Source organism: Bacillus rossius, chromosome 1 (genome assembly GCF_032445375.1).
Source record: "Bacillus rossius redtenbacheri isolate Brsri chromosome 1, Brsri_v3, whole genome shotgun sequence".
Classification (NCBI taxonomy): domain Eukaryota; kingdom Metazoa; phylum Arthropoda; class Insecta; order Phasmatodea; family Bacillidae; genus Bacillus; species Bacillus rossius.
The window spans coordinates 155697265-155717074 of NC_086330.1; the positions used below are offsets into that span (position 1 = coordinate 155697265).

The window sequence follows — 19810 nt, forward strand, 5'->3', positions numbered from 1 at the left end:
CAAAACTTTGCTTTTATGTTACATTAAATTTGTAATGGCTTTACCGTGCAAGTAAACAATATACAGTAGAATCCCGCTGGAACGACACCTCACGGTTCCCGAAAAAACGGTCGTACTTACGGAAGGGTCGTTCCAGAGAATTTGGGCAATGGTTGGCCAATTCCCCCCCCCCCCCCCCCCCCCCGGCCGTTTCACCGAAAGAACCGTCCTTTATTTGGGCAGCTTTAAAATAGCATCGTGCTAACGTTATGTAACGTGGGTAGTTTATTTTTTATCCATTTATTGCCCCCCCCCCCCTTCTCTATCTTTCGGCGTCACCATTCGTCCCGCCGCGCCGGACACGTCTCTCGGCGCCAGGCGAGCTAACGGGCGGCGGACATAATAACCAACCGACGTGAGAAGGGAAGCGGACGTCAGAGTATTTTCCCTGGGTTTTTAAAGTGTGACAGCTGAGGTTGTTATAAATAAGGGTCGGGCCAAAAAGCTATTTTACATGGTACGTAACTGGGTGGTTTGAAATATAGAGCGACCAAGTTTTCGTACGTCGCGCCCCTCAAATTTTTCAGTTGCACATTGCGGCCTTGCTTCTGTACTGCATTCACAATTTCTTCTCTCTGTTTGAGAATCGTGAAGAGAGTAGACTTCGGAATGTTGTATTGCTGCGCTATCTTAGTCTTGGAAATTGTTTTCTTATCCACTTGCTGGATGATCTCATATTTTTTCTCATTAGCGAAAGTGTATTTCGCTTGGCACTCATTTTCACAAATGCGAAACAAAAATCCCAAAAAAAAAAAATCAAAATCCGTGTAAAACTGCGTGTGTCATCAACGATCGTTCATAGAATCAAGCCAATAATTTTACCAAATCAAAATCCAAAAACAAATGCGTGTGTCGTCAACAATATACAAAATTCACAAAATCAAACAACTAACCAAATCGGCGTCCAAGAAACAAAGCGTAATAAGTCGTCAACAATAATAAAAACCAAGAAATATCCGAATCAACAAGCAAAAGAAGCGTATCCACCAGCGAGCAAAATCACACTAACAAGCCACAAGCCAAAGACACGGGATCGAGACGGCAACAGAAATGCGCATGCGCACCACTGTTTACCGTTATCGCTAGGGTGGCCAGTCTGGACTCTGGAGGGGTGGTATCTATTTTTAGCCATGCGTGCGCCTGCCAACAGTACAGCGCTCACCAAGAAAAACGTGACGCGCAGCGCCGTACATAGTGTGTAGCACACTTGTTTTTCATCCAATTTTACTCTTTTTTTTTCCGAATTTTTTCACGCTTCCTCGAAAACTGGTCGTTCTTACGGAATAGTCGTTCCAGAGGGGGGTCGTTCGGGAGGGATTCTACTGTAGTTTACATATAGTAAGTAGAAAGAAACAATTTTTTTTACATATTACAAGGGGCCAGGACAAACATATATAAAAAGCAGGAAAACATATTTTTTTTTATCTCACTATGATGAAACAATAAGAAGCATATACACCCACATAATGTAAGATATGCTTATACAGTAGAACCCCGATTATCCGTGTTAATGAAGGGGACGAGTGAGTCGGATAATCGAAAATCGCGGTTAACCGAGTTATGCTTGCCTCAAAGGTCATTAGCCCACAGACAGCCATCTGTGGACATTCGGAGATTACATATATACACATGCTTTGTGTGCGTGTGCGTTGTTGACATAGAAGCGGACTGCTTAGTGCTGGGCAGCAGTGGTTTTTAAGTCTTTCGTGTGCGGAGACGTGGGCACGCGAGTCGTTGTTGCACCAAGGTGTGTGACTAGCCGCCCGCCAGTCCGAGGGCCCAAGACAGCTGATAGCTGCCAAGGTCACGCATTCTTTTCATCGCCCGTAAGCGACGCTGCCACACTTCGCTCATTGCTCTGTTGTCAGTAACACCATCGGGCTGGTTATTGTTTTACAGAACGACTGCCTTCAAAATTCTTTTCGAGATAAGATTTTTCATACCAGTGCATTGAGACTTGATTTGATGGTTTTGAAACGGTGTCTCTGTCTCGTATAATTCACGGTGTTTTTATCCCCCTTTATTTATGTGAATTTAAAATGTTAGATTTTTTATTTTAGTTTGCTGAACGTGGAATTAGTGCAAAAACGGCCTATTATGACTTAGTGTTGCAGATGGGTCGGAAATCTTATAACGACCACCTCTCTATAACGACCCTAATCTCAGGAACTAGCTGAGTTTTGAAATAAACAAACACCGTCGTATCACTGTGCCGCGTCAGCAAGTGATAATCTGAATTTATCTTGCGTGCCAAGTAGGCATGGTCGGGCAGAGAAATTTGACTTCGGGCGGGCTCGGGCGGGTAATTGTCCAAAATTTTCGGGCTCGGGCAATCTCGGTCGGGCATCAAAATCAGTTAATGAAATAAATTTTGAACATAAAATAGTCGTACTTAAGTTTGCATTGACAAACCTGAACTGTTTTTATTTATTTACTATACCGCACTGATATGAAAGTTAAACATTAAACTAAAAAATAGAGTGCATATTAATCTTGGAAATAAAGTGCTTATTAACTAAATTGTGTTTGGGTAGCTGCTTGAAGGTTCATTGTCACTGTTGATTGTTTGACCTACACTTCCACTGGTATCCATTTTGGTAAAATAATGACATGAATTAAATAGAAACAATTCACAACCACTTTCTGTAAATGCCACGCAACTACAATGTGTGTAATTAAAGTCAGCTTATAATCCTTCTCGCACACAGCAAGCAGATCCACCGGCCTTGAACACTACTTTGTGACTATTGAGCAGTGAGCATCCGCCGTACGTAAGCGCGCGCGCGTGTGTGTGTGTGTGTGTGTGTGTGTGTGTGTGTGAGAGAGAGAGAGAGGCGGGCGACCAGCTGCATCGTTAGTCAGCCAGCGAGAGTAACGGTAAATGTTGACCTTGACCACTTCCGCTTGCTGCAGGGCTAGCTCTCTTATATCTGTCTCCCCCTCCCACAAACACACTTGCTGACCGGGCACCTTCTTTATCTTATCTCTCACACACACTCACTTCACCGGCAGGTGCCGGGACGGCGGCGGCGTGGCATGTTCCTGCAGCTGCCGCGCGTTCCAAAAAAAAAGAAGCTTTGTTTACTTGCGCCGTGCGGTATTGCCGTTTTCCAAGGTGCCCGATATTTTCGGGCACTGAAATACCCGCCCGGAATTTCGGGTATACTTGATACCCGAAACACTGCCCGAAATTTCGGATACCCGACCATCCCTAGTGCCAAGCACTAGTTGCAACACACACACTTCCGTACAGTCGGTGCTCATACAATAACGGAGAAGTAATATAACAGGAAAATGGTTCTTCTGTCAAGCCTAGTTTTTTTAAAAAAAATTACGTCTGCTGTGATAAAATTACGCCACTTAATGCTACACCCTCCGACCTTTTCTGTTGAAACCATTCAAACAAACAAGTGTCCAAGCTGCTAAATGTGGATTCGTTCATCGTCTTGCGTTTATTTAATCCACTTGAAGTGTCAGCCTGTGAAGCAAACTGAAGAATTTTTTCGCGATTTTTTATGATGTCGCGCACTGTTGTGTTACCGACATTAAACTCAGTCGCAAGTTTGCAATCGTTTCTCCACTCTGAAATCTTTCTATAATTTTTGTTTTGCTGTCGATGGACAGTACCACTCGCTTTCTTTTCTGTTCATTTGATGACATGATGAAATGTTGCGCTCAACACTTCCGCACAACACAACGGTATAATCCGTCGGAATGCAGATCACTGTTGCAATACATAAAATTATCACCACCTTGACGCTTCAACAACGTACACTAATGGAATGGACTGTCTCCATGCGCCGGGTAATCTCTGTGGCACGGCGCCGTGCTGCGCGCGGGAGTGTACAGTCCGGTCATGCGGACGTGGAATCGCGCACCAGTGTATAATCTATTCACGTAACATGGAACACAAAAATATTATGTACATATGTATGTATGTACTAGTATTTTTTTTTTTAAACTTTCTGTGTATATAAACATAACTGAGTCAAAGTACTTTGACCAACATACATTTTGCAAAGTATTTTAACATTTACATACATTTTGAATCATTGGTTATATGTAACTAAAAAATTGGACTTGATGGACATAAATCGCGTTTAATCCGCGAATCGGATGATCGAGTCGCGGATAATCGGGGTTCTACTGTATATTATTTTGTTTTACAATAATGAGAACTACATTACTTCACAAGGTGAAAACAATAAATACACCCAGTCTTACGGTTTTCCACGATTATGTTTAAAAATGAACATGAACTCTAGTTCTTGGACAAGAAATGTGCATATTAAAGCATCTCAAAATGTCCACATTATTGTGGTGAAATTTTCTTAAACCATTATTTTTTTGGATTTTATGCATATTCGAAAGTTAAAATTTAATTGATTTCAGATTTTTGTCGTAAACAAATTAATTAAACAAATAAGTAAACTTTTAATCAATTGTTTACGCTCGGGAACAGAAAAAGTTACAAGCATGTCCATTGCAATGCTTGAAAGTTCAATTCTGCAAACTGTAATTACAAAACATTTCTATTGTAGTAAAACGATTGTCACTGAATGTACAATAAGACAATATTTACAGAATTTGTTACATTGGTAAATAAACTAATTTTAATAAGTGCCCAGTAATCCATAGCTTATTTACGTAACAACCGCATTTACATCTACTTACATGCATAATATATAGAGATGGTGATTTATAGCATTTAAAATAATAACATTTAGCATTTTGTAGCATTTTTAAAAACAAGATTTAGCCAATTATCTCATTTTACATTACCGAAGAAAAGTATATTTTTAAAAAGCATTAAATAATACACATATTAATTATTAACAACCACAGAAATAAAGATCTACCACAACTACAAAGATAGCCTATCTTGGCAGGTTTCCAAAGAACTTTTTAGCACTTATGAGTACAATAAATTGAATACTTAAGGGCTCGGTTCAAGGTCACGGTTGTGATTCTGTCCCGCTGGAGAGCGCTAGTAGTCACGATCAGTTGAACACTCGTTATCACAGACATATATTCTTCCCGGGCGCCGCTGTCATCCGGGTAGAATCGGGGGAAACACGATAATTACAACGCGGTGTTGCCAAGCGTTATCTGACACGTGACGCTCGCACCAAGGGCTATGGGCTACCGAAGACAGGCGGTTCCGCGGTCGCTCTGCTAGCTATCCGAGGGCAGCTAGGCAGTGCCTTCTGCTTCCGAATGGGCCCAAATTGGCGGCTTGTGCTATTTGCTTGCTGGTTTAACCATGGATATATTGAATAGCAGTCCGTGGACCATTTGGCCGGCTGGTGGGAAAGGCAGTCTGGTACGATTAAGGAAAAGTTAAATAGAATATTACCTACAAAATTATATTCAAATAAAAAAAAACACTGAACTAAGGGCAAAATCCTAATAATTGAAACAGAATTATTTTTTTGTGTATGCTCAGTTTAAAGTTATTTCCATAAAGGACATATATATATATATATATATATATATATATATATTTATTTCAATGGTTTCGATTTTGGCAAACAATATTTTGATAAGTTAACGTAACTTTTTTTTTAGTTTCCTGATATCATCTTCCAATCGGTTTTACAATAAATATTTGATACATTCAGCAAAATACGTACCGTTTGTGTGTTTCAAATGTTACTATATTTATATAAATTTGAAATTGTACCGTATTAATTTAACACTGGATTGAAAAGAATATGCTGTGTGACAAACATAAATTATTCAGTGCAATATATACTAATCCAGGCTAATACTTTTTTACCAATATTTTTTTTTTATATATTTGAGGCCTATTGACTCGCGTTTTGATTAGGCTGGGACAATATGTTACAAAACGCAAGCAGAATTAATAATAAATAAACGACATTTTAGCATTTTTTCTACAGTTTATTTTCATCTCGTGGTTCCGGGTTATAAATGTTCAGAACATTTAATGCAATACTTTACTTGACCCAATATTTTTCACCCAATATATATGTAGCCCGCTATTGCCTTGATATCCTTACAATCTGGAGCCTCGGCTTATAACTTATATTGGACACAAAAATATTTCCTTCATTGCTGCGATAAACCTCCCCGTTTTTCACAGTCATTCGAAAGGAAACTTGACATTTGACTACTGTAAACGTAAACACTGCTTTATATTAACATAATACAATGTAAACAATTTAGTATTTTTAGAAATAATTTAGGTATTAAATAAATAACGCCCAAACGCACCTCCTGTACTTTGAACCTCCGGAAAATCACGAATTCTACTCATTGAAAACAGAGACTTTACCACTCGCATCGGAACTACACATGTAGGTTTTATTTAATTCCAATAAATGATTGATATAAACTTAACCACGCAATGTTATGATTTATTTTCATTACCTACTTTAATTTTCTTACTAAATGAATATGACTGAATTAAGCACAAATAATCAAAAACCGAAATGTCACGTTCATCCGACCTTTTCTTATCCAACATTTCGTATTATCCGACATCTCAAAAATAAAAACTATTCTATCGGAAACATAAACGACAATTTGTCATAATAATTTTTGTTGATCCCGACCCTAGGTACTGCAACTTATTATTCAGCCAGATATTTTTTGTTATTTTTTGGTTGTAAAAATGTTTATTAGGTTTGAAATGTTTAAAACATTAGCAAATTTTTACTTTTATAATGTTTTTATTAGCAATTTCCTATTAATCCGACATTTTAACTATCCGACTTTCTGCTGACCCGTTTATGTCGGATAAGCGAGACACTACTGTACGACAACACCGGGACGGCCTCCACTGGGTGATTGAGGGGTCCCAGTGTGATGTAGGCGCCAGCAGTGCTGCTCCAGGGGCTGAGGTGAGCTGAGCGAGCAGGGGGCCGAGGTGGTGGACATGCCTCAGCCTCTGTGCATAGCCGGAGGTCTAGCGGCTTTTCCGATTGCGTATATGTCGCAAACATATCCACGCCCGTGGGGGCCCGGGGCGGCAGGGCCTTATGGCTAAGAGCGCCGGGTCAACAAAGAAAAGGGGGGGAAACCCCTGAAAGGTCTATGTACGACCACACCAAAGATGTATAATGATTTTGTTATAGGTATTCGATGAAACTCAAGCAATATTTAGTTTCCCAGGTAAACTTGTAGAGTTACAATGTAGATCGTAAAAAAAATATATATATATATTTCTCCATGGTGGGATTTTGGTTTGTGATTATTTGAAGTATCACAACCGATTTGTCTACTATTTATATCAAATATGATGTATTAATTACACTTAGCTTTATGCTAAGTAAAAAATTGGCATTCCAAACATATAAACTCTAGTCAGTGTTGTAATGTTACACAAATTTAGGTAAGTAAATATAAAGATTTACCGTGATAAATATTTCAATTTTTCAAACATCATACATTTCACTGATTACAAAACCTAAATTCAATCACAGAATTTGATTTAGTCTCATATTACAATAAATCCAGTTACAGCTTCCTTAAAAAAAAAAACAGAACGAAAAATTGGTTGTCTGTAAAGTCGGTTTACGGACGATAGTTTAACGTAACAACGTCATAACAAAACATTGATGAAATGATTGATCCAGAAGAAAAGTAAATATCATATTCGGCCTGAGACTGAGCTGTAATAGGTTTTTGCAACCAAACCATTTAGGCATTAAAAATATTATATTCTTTGAGGAAGATTTTTTTTTATTTTTCTGTCTTTTGTATGATAAAATCTACCTCTGCATACATTTATGAATAAAATTGAATCATTTTTATTGAATTATCACTATTTTGTATGGATACAAAGGAGTGAAATGAAAAGTACAATTTAATTAATAAATTTACTTTAATTTGCATTCATTAATTCAAATATATTTATTACTTTTGAAATGTTGCGTGTGCCGTATTTATTTTTACAAGTACAAAAAAAATTCGCAGCTGCCGAGTTCGAACCGACTTCCTTCGGAATGGAAGTTAGCCTTGCTGACCGCACGGTCACGGGGCCATACTTCATAACGATAGTTTCAGTTGTTATATACATATTTATAAAAATTTTGTTCACGGTAGGGGAATAATATTATTTCATTTTTATAACCCGATTTTATAACAAATACGCATCCCAAACACACCAAACTTATTTATAATGTGTTACAATATTTTTTAAAACACTGTGCAAAAGATCCCGGGTGTAATTTGAATTATTATGTGTAACTGTAAAACACCATTTTTTGTTCAAAACGTATTTGAATATTCAACATTACTTTTAAATAACCGTACCGATTGTGCTGAAAATCGGTGGACGATCGTTAAATTACATAATATTAATAATTCAAACTACGAAAATATGATTGAAAAGTCAAATCGATGGTTGTTCCAATCGAGTGGAAGAGAGATGCCCTGCATGCGTAGGCCCTACAATGAGCATGAAGAGAGATGCTACGCATGCGTACAATGAGCAAACAGGACACATCCGTAGTGGGACACTTTTTCGTGCGTGCAGCCGGCGTTCATCGATTTATTAGACGTTGTAACGTCAAAATATAATAATTGTGCTAATAGTTTTAAGTTGTTTTCTAAGAATTGTAAGAGGCCTGAATCGGTCTGCACTTCAGAATCAAGATAAATCTTCTACCTGTGTCGCTGTAGTTACTTCGGGATCAGGAGGCTGGAAGTGGGGTCAGTATAAGAAATACTGGAAAATTCGTGAACACAATCCACAGTGATACAAATAAGGCCACAACTGTGATTAATTAATTGCACAAGTACTGCAGTCTTCCTTACTTTACTCTCTAGTTTTGAGTTCATTTCAAAATCGTACTATATGGTAGCTACTCAATTAATAAACGTTACCCACTAATTTTGTGAAGCTACGTAGTAAATAATCAATATCCATGTTTAACTTGAGTAAGTCCCATAAAGAATACATTATTATCAGTTAAAAGTAATAGGAAATAAATATTCTAAAGACCATGACGAATTAATTTTTTGAACTGAATGGTTCCTGCAGTGCACTGTCTTGTGTGCTTTCCTTGTAGTTTTAATAAATATGGTATTACATATGAGGGTCTGAATATCCTGTTTCCTTGTAAATTTATCCATGAAGAACTCTCAATTTGGCTGTTTTCAACAATGAGGTTTGGTAAATGCTCATTAAAATCTTCACAAACAGCCGAACTGTAAAATAAAAATAAGAATAAAATGTGCTTAACAATAATAAAATAAGAAATTAGTACAAATACATATTTTAACTTAATGTTAAATACATGACTATTGTTAAGAAAGCATGCTTACTACACAGTTATGATTTGGCATTTGATTCGGAAATATTGTTTTCAGACAAAGACGTGTAATGATGCAAAATGGTCATATGTTAATGAAATGTATCGCTACAAAACCTCGATATTGTATAATCCTATCATCTTATTAAACGTTTTTAGGGCTTAAAAAAACAAACTTTTTTTAAAATGATTATTAGTTCTGATTTTACTTAAAGACTTTATTATTAATGAATGCTCAGGATAACATGCTATATTTTGTTCTTATGTTGAGAATGACAATGGAGAATATTCTGTATGAAAACTAAAATTATTCATAAAAAGTTTGTTCACATCGTAATTATCACTGGAGACAAGAACGATTCATTTAAGTGCATTTAAAGTAAATCTTAATTTCCGCATCGTAATAATGTAAGATGTATACTAGCCCTATTATGTTAACATTTTCCGTAGCAGGTTTCCTTTAAAAAACTTACTGAGATGTACATATAAATAGCCTTAGTTAAATATTTATAATTGTTTAGTTATTTCATGTATTAAAATAGCAAGACGAATAGTGTAACGATAATAATGATGTGGCAATCAGTCCTCGCGTATCTTTATATTATTACTTTTCTGTCGAGGTTTTCCCACTACTATGCCGAAACACACAAGACCTTAAAAAACACAGTGAGAACCTACAGCTATAATGAACATTTCTCTACTTCTTAAAAATAAAAGTAACTATTTTGTAGTGTTTTTTTCCTGAGTATAAAAAAATAATTAAGAAGTTGTGGTTCCCAGATAAAAATGAAATAGCTTCACACGAATTCTTAATTCACACTTTTTTCCAGCTCTATTTAATTCTATTTTAGCTTTTTAGCTAATTTCCTCAACTCTTTCAGCTCTAATATGTATTGCAGTTGTATTTTGTATGCGCCAGCTTGAATATATGTTCTTTTTTGGGGTAAATAGTTATTTGCACTGATCTGACCTGAAGAATAAAATTTAGAATACATGTAGATTTTAAATGCTCAGGCACATTATAAAATGTTCATAAACTAATTCTATCAGTTAAATAGTTCGTTCATGTTTATCTTTTTCAAATACATGGTGAACAGCGTGCGCTGTGGATGTAATAAACAACATTTATTATTTTATTTAACAGTCTGAAATATAAGATGGAAATATTCAGTTTACCTATCTATTTACAATATTAAATGAGTTGTTCTATTTAACTTGCTTTACATGTCATTTAAATGTTCAGTATTTTGAATATATATATTCATAAATTAAGAGGTAAAAAAAATCGCTGCTACAATAACTGTCCAAGCAATGTCACAACGACACATCCATCTAGTTGCTCACTCAATGGTCCTCAGAAAAGCACTGTTCACCGTAGCTAAAATTGCTAACAGCTCGGCTGTAAGCAGACTATTACCAAGATAACGACTGGACATTGAGTCAGAAGTTCTTTGATGTGGTAATGCACAACATCGCGAAAATTCGCCCGCTAAGAAGTTTGGCGCAAATTATACTGAAGATTATGGGAGAAAATAAACGTAATTGCAGGTACTAACTGACCACTTTACTACATAAACCTAAATGTAATTTATATATATATCTGTATATATATAGATATATATATGTTCCAGCCTCATGAACCATCTGAATTAACTTACAATTAACTTTGTTTAACATAGGCCTAATCAATGGCTACCATATCAAAATTATTTTCAAGGGCCTGTCGAATTACTACAATTTCGTAAATATAGTTTGTAAGGAAAAATTATTTTTTCCTGTTGTTCAAATCAAATACAACCATGTTATAAAAAGAGTAACATAATAACATTGTGCGTATTATAATATTGTAGTCATTGGCATGATGATAGTATAACATTCTCTTGTAAGTAAGAAATTGTTTAACTGATAACAATGTATTAATATCCTACTTAGTAATATTCATTTTAAAACATCCAATATTTCAACTCCATTAATTTCAGCACTGACTAGTTTTAAAAACTTTGATATCTTATTTTATTTTACAGGTTCCCGTGTGCCGGCGGGTTTGTTACGGCTCGGCGTATCAACTACCTAATCTTAGGAACACTAATGCCTAAATTTATTGGCCAATAAATGCAAGACAATGGCCGCGAAGGCCAGGGGGAATCTTTATTACTAATGCCTAAAATTTATTTCAAAATCTCTGATCCAGATTTAGACGTCCGTAGGTTTTTTGATAGTTTAAATAGTTTCATCGCATTTTTATGCAGTAATTAAGCTTAGATAGTTTCTTGTGAAATTGTTGCTTTTCAACGCTCGCTCTTTACGTCTGCCAGTCCGGGGCGGATGGACAAATAAATTATATAAAAAAATTATATAATTTTAACTAAATTCATGGCACACCCGAAATTCTGATCCAAATTCCTTCCAAAGGTACATAGCGACTTCAGCTACGGTCACCTGAAATAATACTGGGGAATATCGCATAGAGTGTTCATTTCATGTTGCACATTTAAACTGTATTGCTTGCAATCTTTTAAAAAGGCTTGCTGAATTTATAGGCAGGCAAAATAATAAAACTTTAAAATGTGTATTGTTTTTCTTGTAAGGCTGCATGTACCGTACACAACCTATAAGGCCAATAAAAACATTTTACGAATGAAATATATATTCATTTCCCGCTGGAAACCTTTAGCCCTAATCCGGTTGTTCACTACAGAATTATATACTGTACTGACTGTGTTGATTTCAAAAGCATACTCTAGCCATAAAACCCATAAAAATCATATGGACGAGTGGCCGCTATGCGCGTTAGAAGTGATGTATCAATATATGTAAGTGATAGGGGAATAATAATGTCTACGAATGTGTGGATTGTGTGCAAGTATGCAAGTGAGCAAGTAGACAAATGCGCAAGTATTCAATTAAGCGAGTGTGCTATAATGCAAAAATTTCATTGAGCACCTCACTCCTGAACCCCGTTCCCCTATCCTCCTTCGAATACGACACTGCTGATAGTTAGTTACCCTGTAAGCGTTACGCTTTTGTTATGCTGATTACAACATCGCCTCATCTTACTTTACCAGCTGTAAAAAGGTTACAAATAAATTTTCTTAAAATAATTGTTGCATCATATAAATATATACCATTTACTTTGACGTTTAGATGCTAGAAGAAGCTTCATTCGATTTTTCATGGACTTTCTACTGTGAGATAAAGGTCGCGAGATCTTGTAACACTTACGCCAATTTCTTCCCATGGCTGTAGCGTAGCAACTGGAGAATTGAACCGAGGAACAAAATCACTTGAAGTGCGGGTTTACTGTCGCGTGACAGCTAAAGGTAAGGGGTGGATGAGGGGGAGATAGATGAAGTGGCAACTACGCCGTTATTCTCTCATTCCACGCGGCCTTATCTCTTGTCCGCCGCCGGCGGAGCACGTCATATTACCAGCGTGCATTGCAGCCTATACATCAGGCAATTCCAAAATATTAATTTAAAAAATTTAGTGTTGCTTGTATATTTAACCAGATACATTGCCAAAGCCAAGAACTTTTCGTGAGATTTAGATATGACCAACGTTGTTACGAGATGATTAAGGGGGTAGAACAAACTGACTGATAATTGTGACAAAATTAAAACTTAATTTTACAATATCAAACTTAAAAACTTAAATTAAATTAAAATTGTTCTCGTAGAAACCTGTATGCTTATAATATCTACAATTTGGTGCTTGTTTTAGTTTTCTATTACAATAACTGACGGAATCGCGTGCATTTAAGTTTAACCTGTAAATCCCTATCCCGCCATTCGGCTAGCATGGGAGTGAACCGAGCCCTTAAAATTACAATAAATATTTTTTAGCAGTGTTCATGGCCATAGTTGATGTTGAGTGCACAAATAACGTTATTAAAACTCTTTTTTCAATTTTCACCTTCTTTTGGTTTTCGATCATGCCAGAAACCGTTGCTTGCCGTTTTACCGACTTTTTTTCTTTATCCGATTTCTTGGTGAATCTTTTTTTTTTTGCAGCCTGATGTCCCTCAGTTTTAATGTGCTTTTCAAGTACCTCTTTTTTTTTTTCACTCCAGACAGCGATTGCACATTAAAATATTTGTATCACTTTCATAGAACTGTTCACTTTTGTATTCATTTATGCGATCGCGAATGGAAATTAAGTTTCGTCCCATTTTTACCACGAGAAATAACAGTATACAACACATTCACGAGTATGCACGTATTTGTAAACACACCACCTTCCACAAACTTCACAAGAACATGGCTTTCACGTGAAACACAGCCAGAAAATGGGACTTACAATTGTTAGCGCTGTAAAGTGTTTGCACTCCCGGGCTAAGGGTTTTTTGATGTGTTATATTTTTACCTGGAAGGTATTTTTATTTGTGTAGAGAATTTAGTTTGTGAAGGTTGGTATGGCCAGATGTGTTTTCTTTTTGTTTTGTTTTTTTTACTCTATGGATAACAATGGTGGATGAGAGTGATGATGAAGCTTAATATGTTTGTATTCCGTGGTGAATAAGAATAAAAAAAGAACTCTACCAACCCAAGGCTCGACTTGAAAGATCCCGAAGCATTACAGCGCGGTGAAAAAAGAGATGTCGTAATATGGTGGCCTAAAAACTTGTACTCTGCAAGAAGACGGACAATCTTCCAGCTAGTTGTTCTTTGCTTTGTTTACAATCGCGAGGCACGGATGGCCATTCTTCATTCAATATTTACAAACAATAGTTTGTGAATGACGTGACAATAAGATATTTGTGCTGAATACGCCATAAAATGATGGTTTCTTATGATAATGAACTGAAACGAAATACAATCGGTAAAAAAATTGTGTAGAGTGAAGACGAATCTATGTTTTTTACCGTGATTTCGCATTTTATAGCGGAAAAAATATAATTTAGCATATTTTCGCATCTATTTCGCAAAAATGATAAATCACTATCCCTAATAATATATTAAAGTTTAAAGAGGAAAGATATAAAACAGAAAGACACCATTTTGTTTCAACATAATTTTTCATGCATGTGTCACCAAAGATGTGGATTTGGTATATGGTCGTATGATTTAAAGTAGCACAAAAAAAACTGTAAATGAAGATAGTTAAAATGCCAAACAAAGCTGCCATGGCCACACTCAATAACGTATAATAAATAAGCTTTGCAATATTCACTTTCAACTTTGAGTGATCAGAATAAACTTTTTCCTGATGGTATGCTATTAAATGCAGCGCTGTTTGCAATTTAATTTGCTGGAAATGCTCCGGAATTAGAGCGGGAAAGTGATGGCACAAGTAAAAAATATGTTAATACGGAAATTATTAATCCCTGGTTTGTAAACATGTGTTTCTATTGTAGCATATAGCAGACCATATGTTTTCTGTAAACAGGTGAGAATGATAAGGACTTATTATTAGTGATGGGCCGAGACTCGAAAATTCGAGTCGAGTCGAGCGAGTAGCATCAGCTCGGCTCGGCTCGGAATTCGAGTTTATTTTACTCGACGGGGCGAAACTCGAAAGGAAATTTGGGTAAAACTCTATGATAAAATATAATAAAATTGAATTACAATAAATTCTTAATATCTCCTTACGTGACTTCGGCCGACACTAAAAATTACGTACGTACGACCGAAACACGTACTTACCAACAATGACGACAATCGGCCATATTATTTATATTTTAGTTTTACATATTGCCAACTTAACATGTGTAACCACATAGCAAAGAAGACGAACACATTTTTAATAAACAAAACACGAATTAAATTTTATAATCATAATATCGGCAGAAATATTACTTTTTTTTTAGTAAATCCGTGCTACAATCGGCGCAACGTTACAATAATAAATTAACGGTAGCGTTATATTTGTGCGCATGTTTGCGACTGATACGCCACCAATCACGAAATGGCATTTAAAAAAACTTTGCTCGACTAATTTTAGGAAGTATTGGTTGGCGAACATGATTTTTTTTCCGTGTTTGTTTACAATATTACGTTCGGCGAGATTGCGTTTTGTATAATTGTTTGCTATCCAAGTTAAGTGGCAAGTTAAAATTAATTATGAAGTATAAAGTATTTTATAAAGTGTAACTATTCAATACAAATACAAAAGCATGTATTGGTTGGAAGTGCCAGCTTGCGATTGGCCGGCAACATAACGGCGTTAGTGTTGTAGCAATAATCTTTAAATGTATTATATTTGTTATGGGAACGTTTATTGTAATGTTGCGCCAGTTGTAGCACGGCCTTACACTTCCCATAAGTGAAAGTTTTCAAAAATGTTCTAATGATTGTGTGAAACCCTAACCTTCGCGCCAACAAGTCTAAATTATATTCAATGTTTTTTATTGACTCGTGAATGCTACAGGCCGCAGATAACTCGTTCGGTTCAAAATAAGGTAAATATGTAGTTGAGCGGTATTTTCGAAAAAAAAAAATGTTTAAATCTGAAAATACTTTTATTATATGCTCTTTAAATTCCTCTTTTCATTAAAGCCGGCGGATATAAGAAATTCCAAATACTTTAGGAGATATCGAATTTTTTAATTTTCACAGTTGGGCGATATTTGTTAAATAAAATTTAAAAATTCCGAAAATACTTTTATTCTATGCTCTAAACCGCAATTATTGAATTGTATTATATCAGTTAAGAATTTAACCTAAATGAATTATTTGTATTAATACTTGTATTTTAAATATATTTGATTAAGTGGGCCATGATATAACAAGACATACATCTAAGGACTCTTAGCAATAAAGTGCAAATATTCAAGCTCGACTTAAGTGTCAAAGATTCAAATAAAAATTCAGACTCGAATCGACTCGACTTGAATTTATGATCTACAAACTCGACTCAAATCGACTCGAAATAATTATTGTAAAATTCGACTCGACTTAAAAATTTGCAGGTTCGTACATCTCTACTTATTATTAAAACATTTCAAAAAATAAAACCTATTGAATACACATGCTTTAAAGTAGCTATGTTGTTTTGTTTTACATACACATCCATGTCCAATTATGGAATACATATGTCTACTAGCATAGTAATGGTCCTGTCACACTGTCAAATTTTAGCTTCCAACACCTTCCAATATGTTGGATCCAATATCTTTAAGGGTTGTGACGTCACGTTAAACGTCACTATCGCAGCCATGTTTATTTGAGAGATTGAATGTCTAGAGTTTCCTTCAAATATTTTACGTATAGGACTGGTTCTAAAATATGTTGGATGTTGGATGGGATCAGCCAATCAGAGTTATCTAAAATAAAGCGGCCGCTTTTGTTTCCGTTTCCGAAGCGTAATAGTTTAAATATCAGCAATGGCGAATGGGAAATAAATGCAGTAATTGAATTAATACTATTTTATTTCCTACTGCAATAATTGTTATTGTATATTTTCCTCCAATTGAATCTGTATGTACGGAAGTGCAGGTTAATATATTTGACTAAAAGAAGTTACTGTTGTTTTGGAATATTATAGTCCTTAAACCAGAAAACATCGTCTATTCAACTTACGATCATTATTTGATTGCTATACCAGTTTTGCTTATGTTCAGGTATTGTTGATACACTAAATTAAAACAGCAAGCATTGCGTACAAAATGTGCCATCAGGAATGAGGTATCAAAACTAGGATATGCATTTCGGAACTTTTACCTACAAATCCAAATTAATAACATCTAAAATAAATTTTAAAATATTTCAATTCAGAGACTTAATGTAACTAAAATTATTTTGGCTTACCCAATCAATCTTTCTTATAAGTCATTGTTCTTATTTCACAATAGCTGCTACTCTGTAAGTATTGTCTGGAATTTTCTGGAATATAGACTCATAATTTCCTGACAATAGATGGTACTGACTTATGTTAAAGCAGCATCTCTGAGTAAGCAAGTAGCTCTGGTGATTTGCAAGAAAGGCCTAGAAATATTAAAATTCTGCCTACGTGTTCAATTATTATTATTTAAGTTTTGAAAGTAATATCATTTTTCGTGAATGTAAATATTTGTGTAGCAGATCCTTGTCAGTAAGCCTATACTTCCCAGGCTGTACGAAACAAGCATACCTGGTCTAATATCTCGTTAAAAAATTATTTTAAAGAGTTAATGTGACTGAGGTGAAGTTAGCTTAAAGGCTCAGGTTGAGGTTTGTAACAGTAAATACACTTAATTCAAAATAAAACAAAATTGCCAATTTCTAAACACAGCAAAAATTAACACATTCACTTTAAAGTATAGGAACAATTTTGATGAAATACAAGTGAAAGTGTCCATACAACAGCAGCTAGTTGGGTGAGAAAATAAGCGGGAATTAGAAGGGATATGCCAACTTATATTTACATTTAATTATATGTTTTATTCTTACTAAACATACCTTTAAATATTGTTTTTGAAGAGCACTATAAATTGCACTACAAATTTCAGGTAAAAATTTTGAGATGGTGTTGTGTGGAATACTTGTAGAGAACATAAGGGACTTAAATGATTCCCCTGTCGCCAAAAATCTTAATGTAACTGCCAGCCTCTGCTTTGCTGGTATAGACTGGCACAAATGAGTATCCTTCTTTGCAATGCGAGACTCCACAATTGAAAGAAGAAGATCAAAACTTTCAGAATCCATTATTACATAGTTCGGAAATGAATCGGCATCTTCTTATCGAAGTTCATGACAAAAAGGGGTAAAACACAATTTGTTTGCCGGGAAAGTATCCACTGTCTCGTCCACCATCTGCGTTTCCTTTTCTTAGATTTCTCTTCTAGTTTACTGAGACTTGCTACAATTGCAATTACAGCTACAGCTTTTGAAACACTTTGATGCTCTTAATGCAGGCATTGCAAACACCTGGAAAACATAAATTTTAAACTGTGTATGATCACAATATACCTAAATTGGAATATAACCTACTTAAAAAATCCTGCGTTCCTTGACCCAAAATTTGTTTTTGATTCTAAATAGTACTGTCATTTACAGTTCTCTACAGAATGTTTGGTAAAACGAGCTCACTCAAAGAAAATTGATAGTGTGAAATGACTTCAAATATATTTTACATTGCTCGTCAAATAATATTGAATACAATATATTTGAAGACGTATTTCATCCAAAATCACCCTTCAAATTTTGTTGTCCAATTTATTGGATACAATATATTTGACAGTGTGACAGGGCCTTAAAAAAAAAACCTTTTTAAAATAAAACAACTATGAAATCACATCAGCAGGCTAAATTTTTTATATCCTATCTGACTACCATTCGTTTATTAAGTTAATTAATAATTTGGGAACTAGAAAATAATTGTCATCCAAGTCATTGATATACTAAGCTGTTGAAAATAGCTAGACTAAACATCTGTATTGTAACAAATAACACAAGTGGTATTTATTACATACAAAGTGACACCCACATTTTTTTTTGTCACCTACAGACAGCCACATAAGTCTATTGTTGACATTGTCTACAGGAAGACAGATAAAAAAGTTAACAATATGAGTAAATATACTGAATTTCAACTATCATTTAGCACATGAGATGGCAATATAATCTTTAGCCACTAACACTATCTAACATCATGTGTGCAGGCTGTTAAAGTAGTGCCATCAGATAACACAGCAAGGGAAGAGAGAGTTTCTAACCTGCTTCAGAGTCGCTGGAGTCAGATGAACTGCTGGACAGGCTGGAACTACTGGAGTCAGAGTCAGAGCTGCTGGAGCTGGAGGCTGAAAGCCGCGAACTCCTCTCCACCACATCCACCGACTTACTATCCTCTGGAAAATACAATTACTTCAAGTGAGAATATCTACACAAGGAAACCAAAATGAATTCCAAAGACAGGGCATCTTTGAAATGGTATTACGTTATTAGCTTTCAACTTCCTAGATTCTACTACAATAGATACAATACATCCTCTCATAATAACAAGCCTTAAAACCAATGAAGAACAAAATATGCTTTAAATAGAGTGCATACAAAATACATTATAAAATCCAGGGGTAGGTGATATATAAATTTTTTTAAGTCATATAGTATTCAGATTCGGGACAATCTAGTGGTCAAGAATATTTGCTAAATCCAAAAATCTAATAATAAAGGGGGTTATAAATACAGCGGTGTCCCGCTAATCTGAAAATCTGGCTAGTCCAAAAGAGTTTAGGGTGAAAATTAATAAAACATTGAATTATTTGGTATTTTAAAAATTATTTTTTATATCTTGACCCAATTATCAACATGTTTAGTGATTTTGTATTTTTTAAAAGTGTTACAGGTTGTGTTACATGATATCTTAATTATAACCCAGATGTACTTTACTGCACGCTGTTGCTTTACGTCAGTTATTTGGCTAATCCGAAAATATAGTAATCCAAACAGGTCTTAGTCCCTATTATTACAGATTAGTGTCACTCTACTGTAAAATCAAGGTAGTCATAAGATCATTAATGGTAAGATTGAAGTGACTTTACCCTAAAAAATTATTCTAGTTTTCATGGCCCACAC

General features: G+C 35.3%; 1 protein-coding gene and 1 long non-coding RNA gene across 22 annotated transcripts in view; both read right to left on the reverse strand.

Annotated features, from left to right (window-relative positions):
* Positions 1-18943, reverse strand: part of LOC134546325 (uncharacterized) — a 44342-nt gene extending 25399 nt beyond the window's left edge. Inside the window, exon 1 of the long non-coding RNA XR_010079136.1 lies at positions 933-18943. This is a non-coding gene — a long non-coding RNA (uncharacterized LOC134546325). The remainder of the gene's footprint in view (positions 1-932) is intronic.
* Positions 1-19810, reverse strand: part of LOC134546323 (bromodomain-containing protein 3-like) — a 363730-nt gene that overhangs the window by 137927 nt on the left and 205993 nt on the right. For all 21 annotated transcript variants that reach the window (XM_063389071.1, XM_063389068.1, XM_063389079.1 and 18 more), the window contains one exon: positions 18952-19083. In XM_063389071.1, the coding sequence (XP_063245141.1) occupies positions 18952-19083 (132 nt within the window). The remainder of the gene's footprint in view (positions 1-18951; positions 19084-19810) is intronic.